Source organism: Lactuca serriola, chromosome 8, assembly GCF_051521515.1.
Source record: "Lactuca serriola cultivar US96UC23 chromosome 8, Lser_US96UC23_V15, whole genome shotgun sequence".
Taxonomy (NCBI): domain Eukaryota; kingdom Viridiplantae; phylum Streptophyta; class Magnoliopsida; order Asterales; family Asteraceae; genus Lactuca; species Lactuca serriola.
Window position 1 is genome coordinate 197,171,065 of NC_136415.1, and position 20,839 is coordinate 197,191,903.

The window sequence follows — 20,839 nt, forward strand, 5'->3', positions numbered from 1 at the left end:
AAACAACTTCTCACATTATTTTAAGTTATATTATTCAAGATAAATTTGTTTTGATTTTCTTAATAATGTGTTTATTATTTTAATAATATTATGAATGATATTATAAACAATTCAAGTATATTTTACATAATTTCAAAACCGTTTGATAAATCTTTTGTGTTACATTGTCTGGATATTATAAACAATTCAAGTATATTTTACATAATTTCAAAACCGTTTGATAAATCTTTTGTGTTACATTGTCTAAAACAAAATAGTAATAAATTATAATGTTAATCACTAAAATTATCAAATCTATTGAAGCTAACTGAAGAAATAACCATCATTTTGGAAAATCTAAAAAATGAACATGTTTTCTAAATTAACAATTTTATTTATTGTTAATTAGCAAGTATTATGTTTGATTATTTTATATAAACGTCTTTAAAAATCATATGATCACAATGCTCTTTATATTCGATTTCCATATGATTAAAACTAAATAAAATTTTGATTTAGAATTATTTTTAACTGATGTTTAGTTAAATTCAGTTTATTTCAACAGTCTGCAGACGTTAAAAAACAAACAAACTTTTTATTGCAGTTTACAGATGTTTGTTCTACCTCTTCTGCTACAAAAGGTTGCAGATGTGTCCTGCATGCTACAAACGTTTTAGCTTTGAAAAAACAAACACGTAACTAATCATATATATGTTTCAAGTAGATATGAGATACTTTTACCATAATATTTGCAACACTAGAATGAGGTACTTCATGTAAGCCGTCTGAAACGTCCCAAAAATACGATCCAAAATTTTCAATTTTTAATTTAATAAAACAATGTTCCAAAACATTATCCACACAACCCAAATGAAAATAAGTGTATCAAATATCATATCGATCAGAGTAATATCTCAAAAGCGCAAACCAAGTGTTGTGTGCGATGCAGTCATCTCAGGCTCTTCCCCTTGGAACTAAAAGTACCTGAAATATAAACTGAAAAAATATAAGAACAAAGCTTAGTGAGTTCCCCAAGATATCGCATACCAAACATAAAGCACATAACAGGCCTCTCCCAGATAGTTGAACGGGACCCACCCTAACTCGCATAACGGGCCCCTCCCAATGAGTATAACGGGCCCCGCCCTAACTCGCATAATGGGCCCCGACCAATGAGTATAACGGGCCCCGCCCTAACATGCATAACGGGCCCCCGCCCACATATAACTCATACTATATAACAAGTAATAACATACAGGTTAATCACCGAGCCCCACCCAGTAAGCATACAAGCACATATATCTACTAGTGTCACATTGACAATGAGTTTTCTAACATATTAGATCATGGGTCGGCATTGGTGCCTTCGGCCCGCTATACATGGTGAGGATACTCACCTCCTATAACGACCCAATTTTTCAAAGAAAATTTTTCATTTTCAGATAAGCAAACACATTTCCATAATTTAAGAAATCTAATCATAACTGGTTTCCAAAAATATATCAAATACAACTTTTATTCCAAATATCAGAGTGTCCATAAACACGCCTGGGAGAGAGTGCATGTCGCGTCATCACGCCTTTCCTTTGACCTTGGGATCTGAAGTAATTGAAACAAATCCACAACCTCTAAGCTAAATGCTTAGTGAGTTCCCCAGAGCATACCACACACAATCTATATAACACATATCCTATTAGCTATAAAAGCTACTTATATCACATCAGCCATGCATAAATAACCTTGTAAGGATGTCGTGGGCTCCCCCCAGGGTCTTACACCATAGTGTCAAGGCTACCCTACATGGTCTTTACATGGGAATGTCATGGGCTACCCCACATGGTCTTATATCCAATTGTCACGGGCTACCCCCGAGGTCTTTCATGCAAACACATACATAATCAGATAACATATCATAAATCACAGAAGCATATACACATAACACATACAAAACCTGCAAGGATGTCGTGGGCTCCCCCAGAGTCTTACTACCCCACATGGTCTTTTATCTGGGAATGTCATGGGCTACCCCACATGGTCTTTAGCTAGGAATGCCATGGGCTACCTAATATGGTCTTATTTCCAAATGCCACAGGCTACCCTCGAGGTCTTCCATGCAATACAAACATAATCACATAAAATGGGTCGGCCTTAGTGCCTTAGACCCATTGGTATGGTGAGAAGACTCACCTCTCGAATGCTGAACGGGAAGCTAAAGTCAAATTTATCCCACACGCTGCTCCTTCTCAATTGCCTATAATCATCACGTGATTAACTAAGCACCATCCCATAAATACTCTCAGATCAACCTTGGTCAAAGTCAAGGTCAAGGTTAAGGTCCACAGTCAAGGTCAACAATCCATGTTACCTCGACTCGTTGAGTATAACCAGCCACTCGTCAAGTTCCTTGCTTAACTCGTCAACTCGCTGAGTCACTTGAGTGACTCGTCGAGTCCCTTAATGTTCGCGGCTTCAAACTCTCAACCACAAACCCCTGGCAGTAAACTCTTTGACCATAAACTCCTTGGCCGCAAACTCCTTGGTCGTAAACTCTTTGGCCGACAAGTCGAGTCGATTAAAGGACTCTACGAGTTCCTTTAGCCCTTCTCGTTTTCGGCCTTTTCCAGTAGGATCTAGAGTCCCAAAATTTAGATCTAGTCTTCCCTAGTGTAGATGTCACGTAAAGTTACAAACTCGGAATATCATCTCTATCCGACACCTAAACAATAACCAATCCTTCGACTATATCTACACTAGGGAAGACTAGATCTAAATTTTAGGATTCTAGATCCCATTGGAAAAGGCCATAACACCAAAACTAGTCTTCATACAAGGTTCTAATGCATGGAAAGGGATTGAATTGCCTAGAGGAAACAACTTTATGTCATTGGGACCTAAAGAGGTCCAGATCTAGAACCATGTCCTTGTGATAGGTTCAGATCTGAGTTTGACCCCATTTTGCACCAAAAATGGCCATCTATTACCAAAAGAAGAGAACCAGGCAACAAGAGATCAAGATGGCGACTTTTTACCTTAAGATTATGGCCAGTACAGAGTAACTTCCAGATCTACTGCTCCTCACGTTGTTCCCCTACTCGACGAGTTGGACTCCCAACTCGCTCAGTCCATGCACCAAAAACCCTGAAATTAACTAAATCAAATAATATTTGGTACAGGTGTTACACCTTTGAACCCGAGCAATAGTTGAATAGGTCCCGACTCGGAATATCAGCTCTATCCGACACCTAAACAATAACCAATCCTTAGATATAACTTGAAATACCCCAACACCCTCCCCTAGGGTTAAACATGATCAAAGACAAAAGTCAAGGTCAAGGTCAGCAGTCCATGTTGACCTAACATGCCATGTTAACTTGCCAGTACATCGTGTTTCACCATCATCCAAGCAGTCGAGGAAAATCCCAGCCAACACGCGGTGTTCGCCTGAGTTCCAACATCTTAATACATTAAGCTGCCTTATTCGACTCCAAGGGCTCCAAAACCCAGATCTAGACCCAAATGAGATTCAGAAGGGTACAGTTTCCAACTTTACCGCTAGGGACCACCAAAAAGGGTCCAAAACCCAAACCCTAAGGCTTAATAGGACAAGGCTTAACTAATAAGCACTTAACTCTTAAGACATAGCCACAAAACACAGATTTGACCTCCTTGAGCTAGAAAACCACGTAAAATTACCAACATTACGTTCATGCATGCCTAAATGAAGCTCTTAAGCTTAAAAGGAACTTAATGCATGCATGTGACCAAGAATCTCATAAAGCTTGTACCTTTTTGTTAAAGAAGACCATATGAAGCTCAGATCTAACAAAGCAATCCCACAAACCTACTTAACTCCTCAAACAATCCAAAAAGGAGCCAAAAGCATAACAAAACAAACTACGAGGAGATCTAATCATCAATAAGTCAAGATATGAACTTGATACCTTAAAGAGACTACAACAAGTGGAGAGATAATGGATATGTGACCTTCCTTCGAAGCTAAACACCTTAAATCTTCAAAGCTTCCTTCAAAATGAGCAAAATAACCACAAGAATCCACTCAAGGCTCAAGAACACCACTAAAAGGCTCAAGGTTTGATTTAGTGTTTTAGTGGCAATAGAGGCTGGTAAAGAGGCCAGCCATGATGACTTGTGAGCTTTAAATTGGGTGTAACACCTTAAAAATTAGGGTTTCCTTCCCAACCGCCAACACGTCGTGTTGAGACACCACAATACGTCGTGTTGGTCCATTAAACTTTGCGGGCCAAAGACATATTGCCACGCCGTGTTGAGCTTCAAAACTTCGTGTTCAAAGAGAAATCATGAACAAATTGGAATTAATTTCATACCTAGAATCGAGCGTTACAACTCTCCCCCACTTAAATAAGACTTTGTCCTCGAAGTCCTCCGACTCGAATAATTATGGGTAGTGCTCCCTATCCCATCCCTAGAATATCAAGTCCACTCTGATCCCTTGCGGTGCTACCACTGCACCTTCACTAGCTCGACAACCTTGTTCCTCAAGGTTTTCATCTTCCGATCCAATATTGCTACCGGTCTCTCAATATAATTCAGGCGGTTATCCACCTGAATATCATTCAATGGTACCACTGCGAAATCATCTGCTAAACACTTCCGTGGCTGAGAGACATTAAATGTGCTATGAATCTGACTAAGCTCGGTTGGAAGATCTAAACTATAAGCAACCCGGTCCACCTGAGCCAAAAACCTGAAGGAACCAATATACCTAGGGCCCAGCTTACCCCGCTTCCTGAACCGAATGACACATTTCCAAGGTGACGCCTTCAGGAGAACTATATATATATATATATATATATATATATACACACACACACACACATATATATATATACATATATATATAGTTGTGTTATTGTGAGAACTAAAAAAACGTGTGAACTTGCGAACTCATAATCAACTCATCATTTTTGAAAACCAAAAACATCAATCTTCTCCAAATGGTGCGTCTAAGTCGTATTATCTAGGCTAAAAAAAGATTTCGCATTTTTTTATTTATTTTCGAAAGTTGATGTATACACAATCAGCAGTCATATGGACTGCTGATTAGCACAATCAGTAGTCATATGGATTGTGGATGTGCATAGTCATCATCCATATGGACTGTTGATGAGAAATCAGCAGTCCATATGATTGTTGATTGTGCTTATCAGTAGTTCATATGGTTGCTGATTGTGCTCATCAGCAATCCATATTACCGCTGATTGTGCTCATCAACAGTCATACAAAAAAAATCATCAATTGGTTTTAGCCTAGATATGGCTTAGTCGCACCATTTGGAGAAGATTAATGTTTTTTGTGTTGGAAAATGATGATCTGATCATGAGTTCGCAAAATCTCATAAATCTTTTGGTGTTCAAAAGACCTGGCTATATATATATATATATATATATATATATATATATATATATAGAGAGAGAGAGAGAGAGAGAGAGAGAGAATCTATTTTAGAATGTAATTTTTATAATAAAATTTTGAATATATATATATATATATATATATATATATATATATATATATATATAAAGTTAAATTTTTATTCTCTATAAATCCACATCTATATTAATATATTTTAACATTAATATATTTTAACCGTAAAATACAATTTTTTTTAATATGTGCTATCGTGATGTGTATTATTCACCTGAAAAAAAAAAAAAAAAAAACTATGTATATAAGTTTTATTCCAACCCATTCATTGTCTACATTTATTAATTAATGTTATTCATAGAAATAAGGAACACACTTTATTTATATGTGAATAACAATTGATTATACTATAATTTAAATCAGATAAATGTGTATTCTTTTTTTTTTTTAAAACGGCTAACGATTTTATAAAGGAGCCACACTTAACAAGAAGCTAGATAAGCCCATCAAGGAAAAGTACAAAAAAATTACAGGAGAATGAAAAAGGAACAGGAAACAAAGAAATACACAACATTATAATGGAACAAATGGAGACACGATCCAACCACACCACCGAGTACTCCCCATTGACCCCCTGTGTTTTAACCAATAGAAAACCAATGATTGAATGTCATCAATAACCTGGGTTGAACTCCTTTTCTCTTTCTCCTGGTTGAAGATCCTGCAATTCCGAGCTTTCCAAAGACTCCAAATCATTTCATAACATATCATCGTAAGTATTCTCTGTTTCTTCGGACACCGACTCTAGTTGGCTACAAAGTGTAAGAGTTTATCTATGCTGTCAATACCTCCTGGATTAATACCACACCAATTCATGATCCAATTGCGCACTATAACTGCAAACTCACACCGAATGAAAATATGATCTGCAGTTTCAACACCTTTCAAACAATACCCACAATTTAGTGAGGGCGTTTGAACTCCTCTAACTTCCAAAGCCTACGTTGATGGGATTCTGTCCCATTTGGCCCGCCAGACAAAACACAGTACTTTGAGTGGAACTTCTTTCAACCATTCAACTTTGGATCATGGTAAGATAGGGGTAAATTTGTCCAATTTATTCCAGAAAGCCTCCACCGTATACAACCCATTCGCTCAAATTTTGCAACTCCAAGTATCCGGTCTGTTTGATATACGAACAACAACGCTTCGAGATGTATCAGGTTTTGATTCGGATGTGGTGCCATGGGATCCGAGCTCCAGTCTCATGTGAATCCACTACTTGATATACGTTAACTAATTAGACATCGTTTCCTGCATTCAATGTTAAACAGCTCCGGGAGATAAATGTTTATTCACATATGAATATATAAATGATGAGAACTGATATAAAAATAAAAATAAAAATTATATTCATATAAAAAAACTATATCGATATAAATGTGTATTTATAGAAAATAAAAAGTTATAAATTTTAATATATTAATTATTTTTCAATAAAATAAAATGTCGAATGTCGAAAACCATATCATTCGTTCTCAAGTGGGTTGAACTCCATACTTATTATTTCTTTAAAAGCTGCATTCAACATCAACCATATTTTTGTAGAAATTAATGTTACACAAAGACTTTGAAGCATTCATTCAATATATTCATGATGGAAGACTTTTTGACTTTTTGACTCTGACGTTGACCAAGCATATAACCAATACCCCTTTCAATGAAGTTATAAAATTGACCAAGGCTTACCATCGTAGTTTATTTGTTACTTATTTTTTTGATGATAAAATGATATTAAAACAAAATTTTATGGAATGAAAATACAAATTTCTAGATTTAACCAAATGTCATCCTACATGAAAGAGATTAAAAAAAAAAAAAAGCATGCAATAACCTCTCATCTTGAAAAAAAAAATATATTCAACTATAACTTAACTGTCTAAAACACAACAAACAAATCTATTTAGTTATCCATGATTATAAATTATAATGATCAAATAACTAATTTAACTGATAAAAAAAGGTTTAAAATTTCCATAAGATCATATCTGGTTATTTAATATAATAAAAATATAATATCTTAAAAACATTCATCTAACACTCAAAAGAATTATATTAAAAAGTGACATTTGTTTTCCGCTTCTACTTCTCTTCCAAACGACGCAACACCGACTCCGCAAAGCTTTGCTGCCTGCAATACAATATTTTTCAAAACGAAAATCATATTATTAAAATTAAAAAGGGTTAATTATTTATTTCCATAACAAATTTATTTACCAAATAATTTATTCGACAAAATAAATACTTAAACTTACTTTCTTTCCCTATGTTTTGGGCTTGGGCGCGAGTATTTCAAGTATCCATCCCACGGAACCTTTTTAATACCCGCCCGAACCGAGATAATGTCCCTCACCCTGCACCACATCAGCACAGTACAGATCAGATCAGAACAGGCTGTACTGTGTTTGACATCCATTTGACTGAGACCGTGACTGATGTGACTCGGTCTAGATCTACATCTTTTGTATGTGGAAAAAAACGTAAATGCCCTTACCTTTCAGCAAATTCAATAGCTGTTTCTCCCGGCTTCATGTTTTGGGGTTCCAAGTACCAAACATCACACACCACAGCCCATGACGTCATCAATTGCAATAGATGTGTTGTGAATGATTGTCTGTAAAGTATATGCAAAAAAACACAGTAATTTTTTAAGAGTTATAAAAAAAATTATAAATATGAATTTATAATTTAAAAAAAAAAAAAAGGGTTCTTACTTTCTGCTATTCCAAAAGGCATCAACAAAGATTTTGTTGTACTTGATTGCAATCGGACAAACAGTGGATCCGAGTTCAAATGCACCCTAAAAAATAAAAATAAAAATATTTAATACTTTATTTTAATTATCTTAAAATAAAAAATGTACCTTTTTGAACATAACAGAGTAATGATTATTCACACAAGTTCCTTCAGGGAAAACTAGAAGAGGATTATTATCAGCTCCTTCAACATGTTCCCTTAACCTAAAATAAAAGGCTAAATAAAATAAATATCAACATAATTTCATTTATTTTTATATTATAACACATAAAAAATATAAACAAACAAAAATTTTAATCTCATTTTCATTTTTCACATACTTTCTTGCTACAATTTCTCGATCTTTAGATTCTGAACGATTGAACCATATACACCCCAAGCTTTCCAAAATTGTACTTTGCAAAAGTCCTACACATAAATATAATTTATATTTTAAATTTATAATATACATAATTAGTTAATTACATAAATTTATATACAAATTACTGATGAAAATATTACATACCAACCCATCCAGGGTGCTTTTGCATGATTACAGCAAATGCAGTCATCTGTTCTAAAATAATGAAATCGATCATGGAAGTATGATTGGCTACAAAAACCTGTTTATATATAATAAAATAATATCATACACTCAGTTTAAGTATAACATTTTATAAAATATAAATTACATTATAAAAAATCATTATCAGTTTATAAAATTTAATACCTGTTTAGGTCTTGCACATGGCCTAGGGCCATGGTACTTAACTACCCCTGTCCATGATGCAACAAAGAAGCTACAAATTAATTCCACCAATGCCCTCTGAAGATTAACAATAAATTACATTTTCAAAATTTGTAATTAAAAAAAAAAAAAAAAACTTAATCATCAAATGTTATATCATTATACCTCTAATTTGTTTCTGATCTTATCATGTCCTTTTAGTAGCACATGCACAGGGATATAACATGAAAGGAATATTATCCAACCAATTGTGAGAATTAAAACTCTGTGAAATGAACAGGAAGGGCAAAATGGTCATTATCTTGATAGATAAAATTTATGTGAAATGTGATAAAGTGGTTGAGAATTAGAGAGACTAACCTTACAGGGAAAAGAATTCCATATCTTACTACAACTCCTAAACACCATAATGGGAACAAATACACATTCCAGTTCCATGGTTCTGGAGGATTGGATTTGAAGCATCGTGTGAATGAATCCTGTTCATGTAGAAATTAGAATAGAATTTTTGTTGGTTTATTATGATTTATGAATTATGAATTGTTTTTTATCGTTCAGATTGAAGTGTAGAGAGTAGAAGATAATGAATACTTGCATCAACAATGGCGCCAACTGCTTCTGTTAGGGTGGGTGAAATGTCGAGAAAATCATGCCTAAACAAAATGTTGAATCAGTCGATTACAATCAATTCATCAAAGTAATGCAGAATGCCACGTGGACACAGAGAGAGAGAGAGAGAGAAGGTGAGAGATGAATATTACAGTCGAAGCTTTCCAAGAGGTTCTTGAATGGAATCAGAGGCGAGGTAATCTTCAATGTTGGGTCGATCTAGGTCTAATTCCATGTTTGATGATGTCAGTTTGTTCATCTTCCAGCTACTTAATGTTAATCTGGTTCACCTTCCAACTTTTGACAAAGAATAATTGTTAATCGGATAGTGCACTATGATTATGGTTGTTTATAGTAATTGTAATCTCTTATGTTTTTTAAGCAAACAGAAAAAGGAATCAAATTGTAAGGAGAGTATAATCTCAATCCTTTCCCAAAAACAAATATACGAATTATCATATCATAAGTTGATTCAGTTCTATGTAAGGTCAAACTTACAACAAAACGAAGCTAGAATCGCAAGTTTTGAGCTGTTGTGTAACAAAATTTTACATTGCATGATCAAAAATCAAAATCAGGGGATTGAACAAATTAATTTTCTGAAAGCATTTTTTTCATCGAAGTCGGAAGCAACCAAATTATCAAAATCAGGGGATTTATTTTATTCGTGATGATTATTAGGCTTCAATGTTGATTTCAAATCAATCATCACTACAATTAGAACAACAAATCATCGAAAACTGATGATGTAATACCAAATTGAGTGGTGATTGTGAAATATCGAAAAAGATGGAGAAAGAGAGACAAGAATTACCTTGTGGAGGAGCTGCCGGAGGCGGGTATGAGCGACGTTTGCCGGTTGGGAAAATAAATGTAAACTTATAACCATTGTTGTTGGTTTTAGTTGAGAAACCAGTGTGGATACAATCACGCAACCCAAAGCCATTCATGGCGATTAACGGGTCGAAGCGGACCACCAGCTGAATAAATTGGATCGGGTTCCATTGTTTTGCAGCTTTTTAGAGATTTTGACAAAACTGCAAAAACGTCCCTGCGTTTTGTATTCTTTTAGAATATGATTCTAAACTTTTTAAAATTTATAGAAATAGTCTTTTTCAATTGGTTTCCTTGCTTATTTAGTTTTTTCAAAAAATAAAATGAATGTACTATTTCTTTCATTTTCTAAAATCATTATTATTATTAAGGATGAGTTACATCAATCATTCATAATGCATATTTCAAAACGCACGTTTAATCCATATTTTATAAAATCAAGAACATTATTTGCTACTTTAAATCAATTAAATGGTTGATTGTGTAACCAAACAATCAACATAGCAATTCAATCATCTAAACGCTAATTGACGTCATGAAGTTAAAAAAAATCAAGACAACGAAATTTATTTTTAACGGAAATCATATTGATAAAAATGAAAAAAAATAAAATAAATAATGAACAACTTTGTTGACAAATCCAAAGTCATTCATATGATTATAAATCGCATGCAGATTTAACCATTTAAGACAGCTAAACCAATGGAAACTACAAACTAATAAAAAAAATTAATTTACTAACAAAAATAAAAATTGTTTTGAGAAATCCTCCAACTCTAATCGGAGAACATCCAGTAGAAAATATACATGGAGTCTTTTTTCAACTTAACAATCGGTCATTAAACATATAGTCTTTGTTTCTGAATTCCCTGTTATTTATTATGCTCCAACAATTCCAAGAAAACAACCATAGAAAACCAAAAACCATGTCTTATCATCATCTTCTTCATCCATTTAAATACGAGAAAACCACCATTAAAAGAGAATAATAAAAAATTAAAAATATTGTAATGTCTGTAAAACTTTGATTTAAAAAAAATACATTCTCTTATATAAAATTTGACTAAAACTACATTCTTTATGTGAATAAACAAAACGAAACTTCATAGTTATATCTCAAACATATGCTAATAGTAATTTATAAATACATAAATAAATAAATAAATGTTATGAATTATTATTTAGTGAATGACTATTGGATTCTCCATATTCCCCCATTACTCTCCATAATTAGTGAACATTATAGCAAACATTATTATGTGTTTTATGAGTGTAGTTATGCACCACTATAATGAGCATTCATATCATACATCACCTTTCATCTTCTTTGTCTAGTATAAATAGTGAATATTATGTATTGTAAAGTTTGATGAGTTCATCACAAGTATTGGAATAAAAGTTCTCTCTACTCTCATGTCTTTCTTTACTCTATAACTTATCTTGTTATTTGATCATATTTTATAACACGTTATCAGCACGACTCTACTATAGAGCTCTAACTCCTTATTGTTCTTGTAATTTTCAGGTATGTATTTTTTATAATTTTACATGTACAATGCTTACAACTTATTTTATGAAATTTATTAACTAACAATTCTTGAACATACAAGTCTTTATTTTGATTAGTATTTTCACTATGAAAAACTATGTTATGCTAGAGAAAATTTTCTCTACTTTCCATGCCACCAACATGCTCCTGCAGTAGCAATATCGTGAGAAAGATTTAAAAAGAATATATTATGAATCAATCTCATTTATTCTTGTGACTGAATAAAACTATGAACTATTGATGAAAAATCATCAATTAATCCCGACCGGTTCTAGTGCATTCCCTGAAGTGAATGCAATATCATATAATCATAATAGTCATGGGTATAATCAAGGTCGTGGAGGTTATTATCATAAAAAATAACAAGATTACAAGCAACCATCAGAAGTTGGAAAATAACAAAAATCCACATCCTAATGATAAAAGTGGTCAAGGCAAAAAAAAAAAGTTGAAAATATTTGTCACTAATGTGGAATGATCGATCATTGGTCTTGTACATGCCACTTACCAAAGTATTTTGTTGATCTTTATCAAGATTCTCGAAAATATAAATGTTGCGAATTATCTTGTCTACCCAGAAGGGACAAGTGGTGCTATTGATGGTGATGGAAAAATAATATATAATAGTTTTGTTTCATGACATTTATTATGTTTTTATGTCATATTCGTTTCATGAGAAATGATGTCGTCACAATCTTCCCAAATTAATAAAATATGACTTTATTTCTCTAAGTCAGAATGTTTCTTGTGTTTTATTTATTTATTGAAAAGAAATATGGATATTCGCAACAAAAATAAGGAAGATATATTTCTTACAAACAATGCAATAACACATAATATTTTTAATAATGAAATGTATTTTGCTTACTTATCAATTAGAGAAGCAAATGTTAATATAATAACATGTAATGCAAAAATGATTGAAGGCTCCGGAAGAGCGAATATAGTATTACCACAAGTGACAATAATTACAATTGGTGATGCATTATTTTAATTAAAATCACCAAGAAATTTATTAAGTTTTAAGGATATTCGGTCCATCGAATATCATATTGAAATAACTAATGATGGTAATAAAAATTATCTCAACATTACAAAAATGATATCGGATAAGAAAAGTTTTTTGGAAAAATTACATGTATTGTCCTCCGGATTGTACTATACAAATATTACAATGATTCATGCTATTGAAAATATTACAATGATTCATGTTATTGAAAATAAAAACGGTATGATATTACCTTCATAGTTTGGCATGACCGGTTGGGCCATCCCGGATCAATTATGGTATATAGAATAAATGAAACTTCAAGTAGTCATTCCTTGAAAAACCAGAAGATTTTTCAAGATAATGAATTGTGTTGCATGCTCTTAAGGAAAATTAATTTTCAGTCCATCATTGAACAAAGTTGGGTATGAAAGTCTTAGTTTCTTACAAAGAATTCAAGAGGATATATATGGACTAATTCATCCAACACTATGTGGACCATTTAGATATTTTATGGTTTTAATTGATGAGTCAACTAGATGGTCACATGTGTGCTTGTTGTCTAGCTGTAATTTGGTTTTTGCAATATTACTTGCATAAATAATCAGCCCAAGGGCACATTTCCACGATTACCCAATTAAGATAATTCGACTTGACAATGTTGCAAAATTTCCGTTGCATGCTATTAAAGATTATTGCATGTCGATTGGATTGAACATCCTGTTACACATGTTCGTACGCAAAATGGTCTAATTGAGTCGTTAATCAAACACTTTTAATTAATTGCAAGACCATTACTAATGCATTCTAAACTTCCTATATTGACATGGGGAATGCAATTTTACATGCAACATCACTTATATGCATAATGATCCAATTAGAATTGATATCCCAGAAGGAAAACTACAACTGCAAATGAATCTTAGGCACGCCTGAAGCGTGGAAGATCAGTCGGTTCCAAAGATAAAAATCCTCGAAAATGAAATGAAGCAAATACAATTGATGGTCCAAAAGAGAAAACATAATCTCTTGAAAAGATTAATGAAGCTCTAGAAGAGCCCAATGACATAACAAAAGAATATAAGGTACCTGAAAAAATGAAAATGATGAGATCTCAATAAATTATGTCATGACAGGAATAAGATGGAACCGAAATAAGATAGACGTCGACGATAATTTTTCTCATCATGTTCCACGTGTGATTATAAAGAAAATGAGGATCTTGAACCTAAATCTATTGAGAAATGTATGGATAGAAAATATTGGCCAAAATGGAAAGATGAAATAAATAAAGAGCTTAATTGTCTTACCCAATGAAAAGTTTTTGGACCTGTAGTCTATACACCAAACAGAGTAAGAACAGTGGGACATGAATGGTTATTTGTGCGCAAAAGAAACGAGAAAAAATGAAGTTGTGAGATATAAAGCAATACTTGTTGCACAAGGTTTTACCCAAAGGCCCGAAATTGATTATGAAGAAACGTATTCTCCGGTAGTTGATGTAATTACATTCAGTTATTTTATAGGTTTAACAACATATGTAAAACTGGAGATGTGTCTAATGGGTGTATTTACCGCCTATTTATATGGTTCACTTGAAAATGATATTTATATGAAAATCCCAGAAGGGTTTAAGGTGCCAAAAGCACAAACTTCTAATTCTCGAGAAGTATATTTGGTAAAATTAAATAAATCTTTGTATAGATTGAAACAATTTGGTCGTATGTGCTTCAATTGTTTTATTACATTTCTGTTGAAAGAGTGCTATAAAAATGATCCATTAAGCCCATGTGTATTCATAAAAAGATCCATATAAGAATTTATTATAATTGATGTTATTGTAGATGATTTGACATAATTGGAACTCCTAGAGAATTGGAAAAGGTCACTTCTTGTTTGAAAGAAACTTTTGAAATGAATGATCTTGGTAAGATGAAATTCTATTTGGGTCTTCAAATTAAGCACACAAACATGGAGTTTTTGTACATTAATATCTAGAAAATGTGCTAAAAGGTTTTATATGAATAATTCACATCCATGAGTAACCCGAAGGTGGTAAGGCACTTAGATGCCAAAAAGGACCAATTTCAGCATCATAAAAAACATGAAAATCTTCCTGTTCTTGAAGAACTATATCTTAGTGCTATTGGTGCACTAATATATCTTACTATTAATACATGACCTGATAAATCTTTTGTCGTAAACTTATTACCAAGATATAGCTCTTGTCCAACAAGAAGATAATGGAATAGAGTCAAACACACTCTTTGATATCTTCGAGATGCTGGATATTTATCTGATCCACATAAAGCTCGATCCCAAACAGGTTATTTATTCACTTGTAGAGGTAACGTAATTTCTTGTCATTTTGTTAAACAAACTTTAGTTGCTACTTATTCTAACCATGCAGAGATTATAGCAATTTATAAAGCAAGTCATGAATGTATATGGTTAAGAAATTTAACTCAATACATTTGCAAGAATTGTGGTCTAACTTCTAACAGGGATGTTCCAATCATACTATATGAAGATAATACAACTTGTATAGCTCCATTCAAGGAAGAATTCATAAAAGGAGACAGAACCAAGCATATATCACCAAAGTTTTTTTCACTCATGATCTTCAAAAAGAGTGTGGCATCAACATCTAGAAAATTCAATCCAGTAACAATTTTCCTGATTGGTTTACTAAAGCACTTCTTACATCGAAATTGAAAATATGGTACGAAACATTGTTATGCGGTGCTTCAAGAGAATCAAGTGATGTGCTAATCAGGGGGAGTTGGAAACATATTGTACTCTTTTCCTTAGCTATGTTTTGCCAGTGGGTTTTCTTAGCAAGGTTTTTAACGAGACAATTGTTTCCAATATCTATTATTAATCATGTACTCTTTTTCCTTAATAAAGGGTTTTTCCCATGAGGTTTTACCGATTAAGGTTTTAACGAGGCATGATACAATCGTCATTCAAGGGGGAGTGTTATGAATTATTATTTAGTGAATGACTATTGGATTCTCCATATTCCCCCATTACTCTCCATAATTAGTGAACATTATAGCAAACATTATTATGTGTTTTATGAGTGTAGTTATGCACCACTATAATGAGCATTCATATCATACATCATATTTCATCTTCTTTGTCTAGTATAAATAGTGAATATTATGTATTGTAAAGTTTGATGAGTTCATCACAAGTATTGGAATAAAAATTCTCTCTACTCTCATGTCTTTCTTTACTCTATAACTTATCTTGTTATTTGATCATATTTTATAACAATAAAACATATTTCTAAATTCTAACTCCCCCCAGTGAGCAAATTAAAGAATAAGTCAATAACATTATTTGCTACTTTAAATCAATTAAATGGTTGATTACGTAACCAAGCAATCAACATAGCAATTCAATCATCTAAACGCTAATTGAGGTGATCAAGTTAATAAAAAAAATCAAGACAACGAAATTTATTTTTAATGGAAATCATATTGATAATGAAAAAAAAATAAAATAAATAATAAACAACTTCATTGGCAAATCCAAAGTCATTCAGATGATTATAAATCGCATGCGGATTTAACTGTTTAAGACGGCTAAACCAATGGAAACTACAAACTAATAAAAAAAAATAATTTACTAACAAAAATAAAAATTGTTTTGAGAAATCCTCCAACTCTAATTAGAGAACATCCGGTAGAAAATATATATGGAATCTTTTTTCAACTTAACAATCGGTCATTAAACATATAGTCTTTGTTTCTGAATTCCCTGTAATTTATTATGCCCCAGCAATACCAAGAAAACAACCATAGAAAACCAAAAACCATGTCTTATCATCATCTTCTTCATCCATTTAAATACGAAAGAACCACCATTAAAAGAGAATGATAAAAATATTGTAATGCTTGTAAAACTTTGATTTAAAAAAAATACATTCTCTTATATAAAATTTGACTAAAACTACACTTTTTATGTGAATAAACAAAACCAAACTTCATAGTTATATCTCAAACATATGCTAATAGTAATTTATAAATAAATAAATAAATAAAACATATTTCTAAGTTCTAACCCCCCCCCCCCCCCCCCCCCCGGTGAGCAAACTAAAGAACATAGCAATTCAATCATCTAAACGCTAATTGATGTCATGAAGTTAAAAAAAAATCAAGATAACGAAATTTATTTTTAACGGAAATCATATCGATAAAAATGAAAAAATAAAATAAATAATGAACAACTTCGTTGACAAATCCAAAGTCATTCATATGATTATAAATTGCATGCAGATTTAACCGTTTAAGACCGCTAAACCAATGAAAACTACAAACTAATTAAAAAAAATTAATTTACTAACAAAAATAAAAATTGTTTTGAGAAACCTCCTATCGTTCCTCTCTTTTTGTTTTTGTCGTGCGTGAGTTATATCTCCTTCCAATATGTGTGTATCCTTTTTTTTCTTTTTAGTAACCGATCTGGCGATCCATGCCCCCTTTTTTTTCTTGGTATCTCACTCACGTGGCCTTATCAAAACAAGTGGTGGGCTATTAAAATGTAACTTGGGCTGCCATTTGATTCATTTTATTGGCTGCTACTAATTTTCAAAGTATATAGCTAAATGGAATTAATAATAAATCGTATTTTGGGCTACACTTAAATCACAACAGAATGGGCTGCAAAACAGAAATTGGGCAGATTCAGTGATGCTGTTCACGAAGCCCATATGGTGCATTAGATGTAGTCCAAATCCGATCTCCACCGTCCAAATTAAAGATCTATGGGTTGGGTAGATCCTTGTAAAACTTCAACTTGATCGGACCATGTTTACCCTTCGATTCAATCACTTTACGAAGACCGCACATTGCTGCGAAGTTCTAATAAATCACTTAAATCGCTTCGTTTATTGCTTTATCATGGATGTTGGTACGGAACTTCAAATGTGGTTGTAAGGTTTTCTATGTGACTTCTATCGGCACACAGATGTCATTGTCCGCTTATATATATCTACACAAATTAAGCTTAAAAGATTAAATTTTTCCCAAACAAACGATGTAATAAAACATATGAAATGCATGCTAAATATATAATATATGTCGCGAAAATGATTAAGAAAATATACTAAAATGATACATGAAAATGAACCTAACACGGGGATTCTTTTTCGTCCTCTTAGAATGTGAAGGTTCGGAGCTTACTTATTTCTTACTAGTTTTTTTTCTCATGTCTCTTGGTTTTTACTTCCAACTCGTCTACGTCTTTCGTTTAACTAGTGTGAATAGAAACGAAGTCCCATTCTTTCTCCTTTTGGATTTTTTGTTCGCTTCTTTCCATTCGTCGCTTCCTCGTGGCTCTAAAGCTCTCAAAGCCTTCAAATTCCTCCATCTCCAACCGCAGCTAAATCTTTCTGATTTATTTTTTCTTCTTCTCCCTGACCATCTTGTGTCACATCCTTGCCCCTTACCACCGTTGTCATATGTGGTGTTTCTTTGGGTCCTTCAAGGTTTTGGATCATTGGGATTGGACTCACATCAACAACTGAGTTTTCTTCGTTAGCCATTTGTCGCGGAGTCTCACGGATGGCACCACTTAATGCACCCCCGGGTCCATCATCCATTGACTATGAGAGTAGACTATTCCTTTGTAGTCAATAAACCTAAACACACAAACAACTCGTAAGCTGATAACCTGGAAGGGATCTCGTACCAATGCTCTGATGATAATTAAGTGGTGATTCTAAAGAGTAGATCATAAATCACACTCGTTTTCTTATAGTGTATTGATAGCGTACCTTGTAAAATGGTTTTGATTGTTTATTTATAGTCGATGTTAAGAGGTGGTGATCTCTTCCTTTTCCGAGTAGGTTCGAGGTTCTGTCGCATTAATGGTTCAACACCCGAAGGTACATCGATATGTACTTTGTAGTCGTTTAATAACTGTTCACTGGTAATAAAAGGATCCATCAGACGTCAATCGTAATACAACCTATATTACTTCGAGTTTCGATGTTCTTTGTTAATGTTATGACGATACCTTGTAGTTTAGTTGTTATCTTCGTAGATCAATACATACATACATACATATATATATATATATATATATATATATATATATATATATATACATCGGTACATAGGTATGGGTTGGTATATATGCATGTATCGATATATATGTCTAGTTTGGTACACATGTCTAATTTGGTTAGCGGGGTTATGTATGGCTTTGGGCCCTATACCCTATTACGCTCCATCAACAATCATAAATTTCGAGAATTTGCCATCATTTTCACTTTGTAGTCCCATATTAGTGTGTCGGTTAACCACACACATTCCACTAACGGCTCATAAGGAAATACTATGTATTTTCATGGGTTAACATATAAGTTCACATTTTTTCTAAAGTAATTAGAGTTAGATTTTATAGAATGTTCTAGTACTTTTACATTATATTTTTAATGTAACGTCCCGAAAATTGTAACATCCATAAAATTCGAGCAAATTTAACACTTTTTAATTCATACAAAACCATTCAGTTATTACAATTTGTTTTCAAAATAGTTTAGACATCAGAGTTCCCAGAAATCATAATCAACAATCGAGGAAATGTACGGTCACGCCTTCGCCTTCCCACGGTCATCCGCTGAACCTGAAACAATAAACAAAAACCGTAAGCCCAAAAGCTTAGTAAGTTACCCCCAAAATACCAACCTAAACAATACCATAACCATATCATATCAACAAATACAGAACAGCCATGCATCTTGAGTCTACAATGTGACTGGTCCGCCTGCATCGAGCCTTCGGTCCACCTGGTCCACTCCCTGAGTCTTCAGTATGACTGGACTGCTCGCACCAGGCCTTCAGTCTGTCTGGCCCACTCTCTGAGCCTTGGCACGTCTGGACCGCCCTCTCGGGGCCTTCAGCCTATCCGGACCGCTCGTTGGGCCTTCGGCCTGACTATGTGCCCTCCTGGGTCTGCAGTCTATTCGATCCGCCCTAGGTATGTTGGCCTACAACACAAAGCAAGACCCGCCTCAATCCAACCCCAAACAAACAACCATGTGCACATATAACAGATAATCACATAACAGTCCATAGACAAACAAACCGATCTAACAAATCATATAACATAGCAACATCCTAACCAGGATACCGACCTAACCGGTCACTAACAATATACCATCCTAACTACCAGGATGCAAATCTAATAGATCAATAAGCATATCAAACAAAACCAGTATACAATCCGAGAAAGGGTCGGCCTTGGTGCCTTAGACCCTGTTGATATAGTGAGGATAACTCACCTCGCAACGCCGATCTGAACTGAAGAAACGAACTCCCGAACCGCTATTTCACTGGAAATCCCGAACTATCACATAATAAATACCAAGTCATTACACAACATAACAATCTTGGCAAAAGGTTCCACTCAATCCATCATGTCCATTCCCTTTTATTGGGCCAAGGCCCAATTCCAAGTCTATAACCTTGATAGTCTTTATGCAAGGCCCATTATTGGCCTAATTTACTAATTTGGGCCCAACTTCCTTATTGGGCTTAACCCCATGATCCACTATCACTAAAACTACCCCAATACATTCTACTCAGAAAGTCCAGCAAAGCCAAAACCTTACTAGCCCAAAAAGTAGCCCAAATCACCAAAAGTCCACAGAAGACATACGATGGGTGTACCCCAAGGCTACGCGAGGCATACACGAGTCTCGCATTGACTGGAAAACGGGCCATTGACTTAGTACGTTGGGCGTACAGAACCTTACGTTGGGCGTACGCAGGGTTTCACCAAAACCTTAATAAGTGCTTAATGGCTTAAGCACTTAAGCCTAAACTCCAGATCCAGTGACCAAATGTGCCTAGGACTCATAAAGTCTCAAACTTTATCACTTTGGACATCCAAAAAGCTCTTAATCCAAGGTCTTAAT

The 20,839-nt window shown here is 33.7% G+C and overlaps 1 protein-coding gene across 2 annotated transcripts; it reads right to left on the bottom strand.

The window, feature by feature from the left end:
* Positions 1–7,390: 7,390 nt before the first annotated feature.
* Positions 7,391–10,573, bottom strand: LOC145070946 (glycerol-3-phosphate acyltransferase 9). 2 transcript variants are annotated; one of them, XM_079017894.1, is made up of 13 exons: positions 10,353–10,573; positions 9,691–9,835; positions 9,525–9,582; positions 9,290–9,408; positions 9,095–9,194; positions 8,912–9,007; positions 8,708–8,804; positions 8,523–8,610; positions 8,309–8,405; positions 8,160–8,245; positions 7,940–8,059; positions 7,701–7,799; positions 7,391–7,576 (listed from the first exon to the last, which is right to left on the bottom strand). In XM_079017894.1, exons 2-13 carry the CDS (start codon positions 9,795–9,797, stop codon positions 7,528–7,530), a joined length of 1,116 nt encoding a protein of 371 aa, XP_078874020.1. In that variant the 5' UTR covers positions 9,798–9,835; positions 10,353–10,573; the 3' UTR covers positions 7,391–7,527. The 2 variants fall into 2 exon arrangements, with proteins under 2 accessions (XP_078874020.1, XP_078874021.1); XM_079017895.1 differs by lacking the exons at positions 9,691–9,835; positions 10,353–10,573 and having other exon boundaries at positions 9,521–9,582.
* Positions 10,574–20,839: the final 10,266 nt, after the last annotated feature.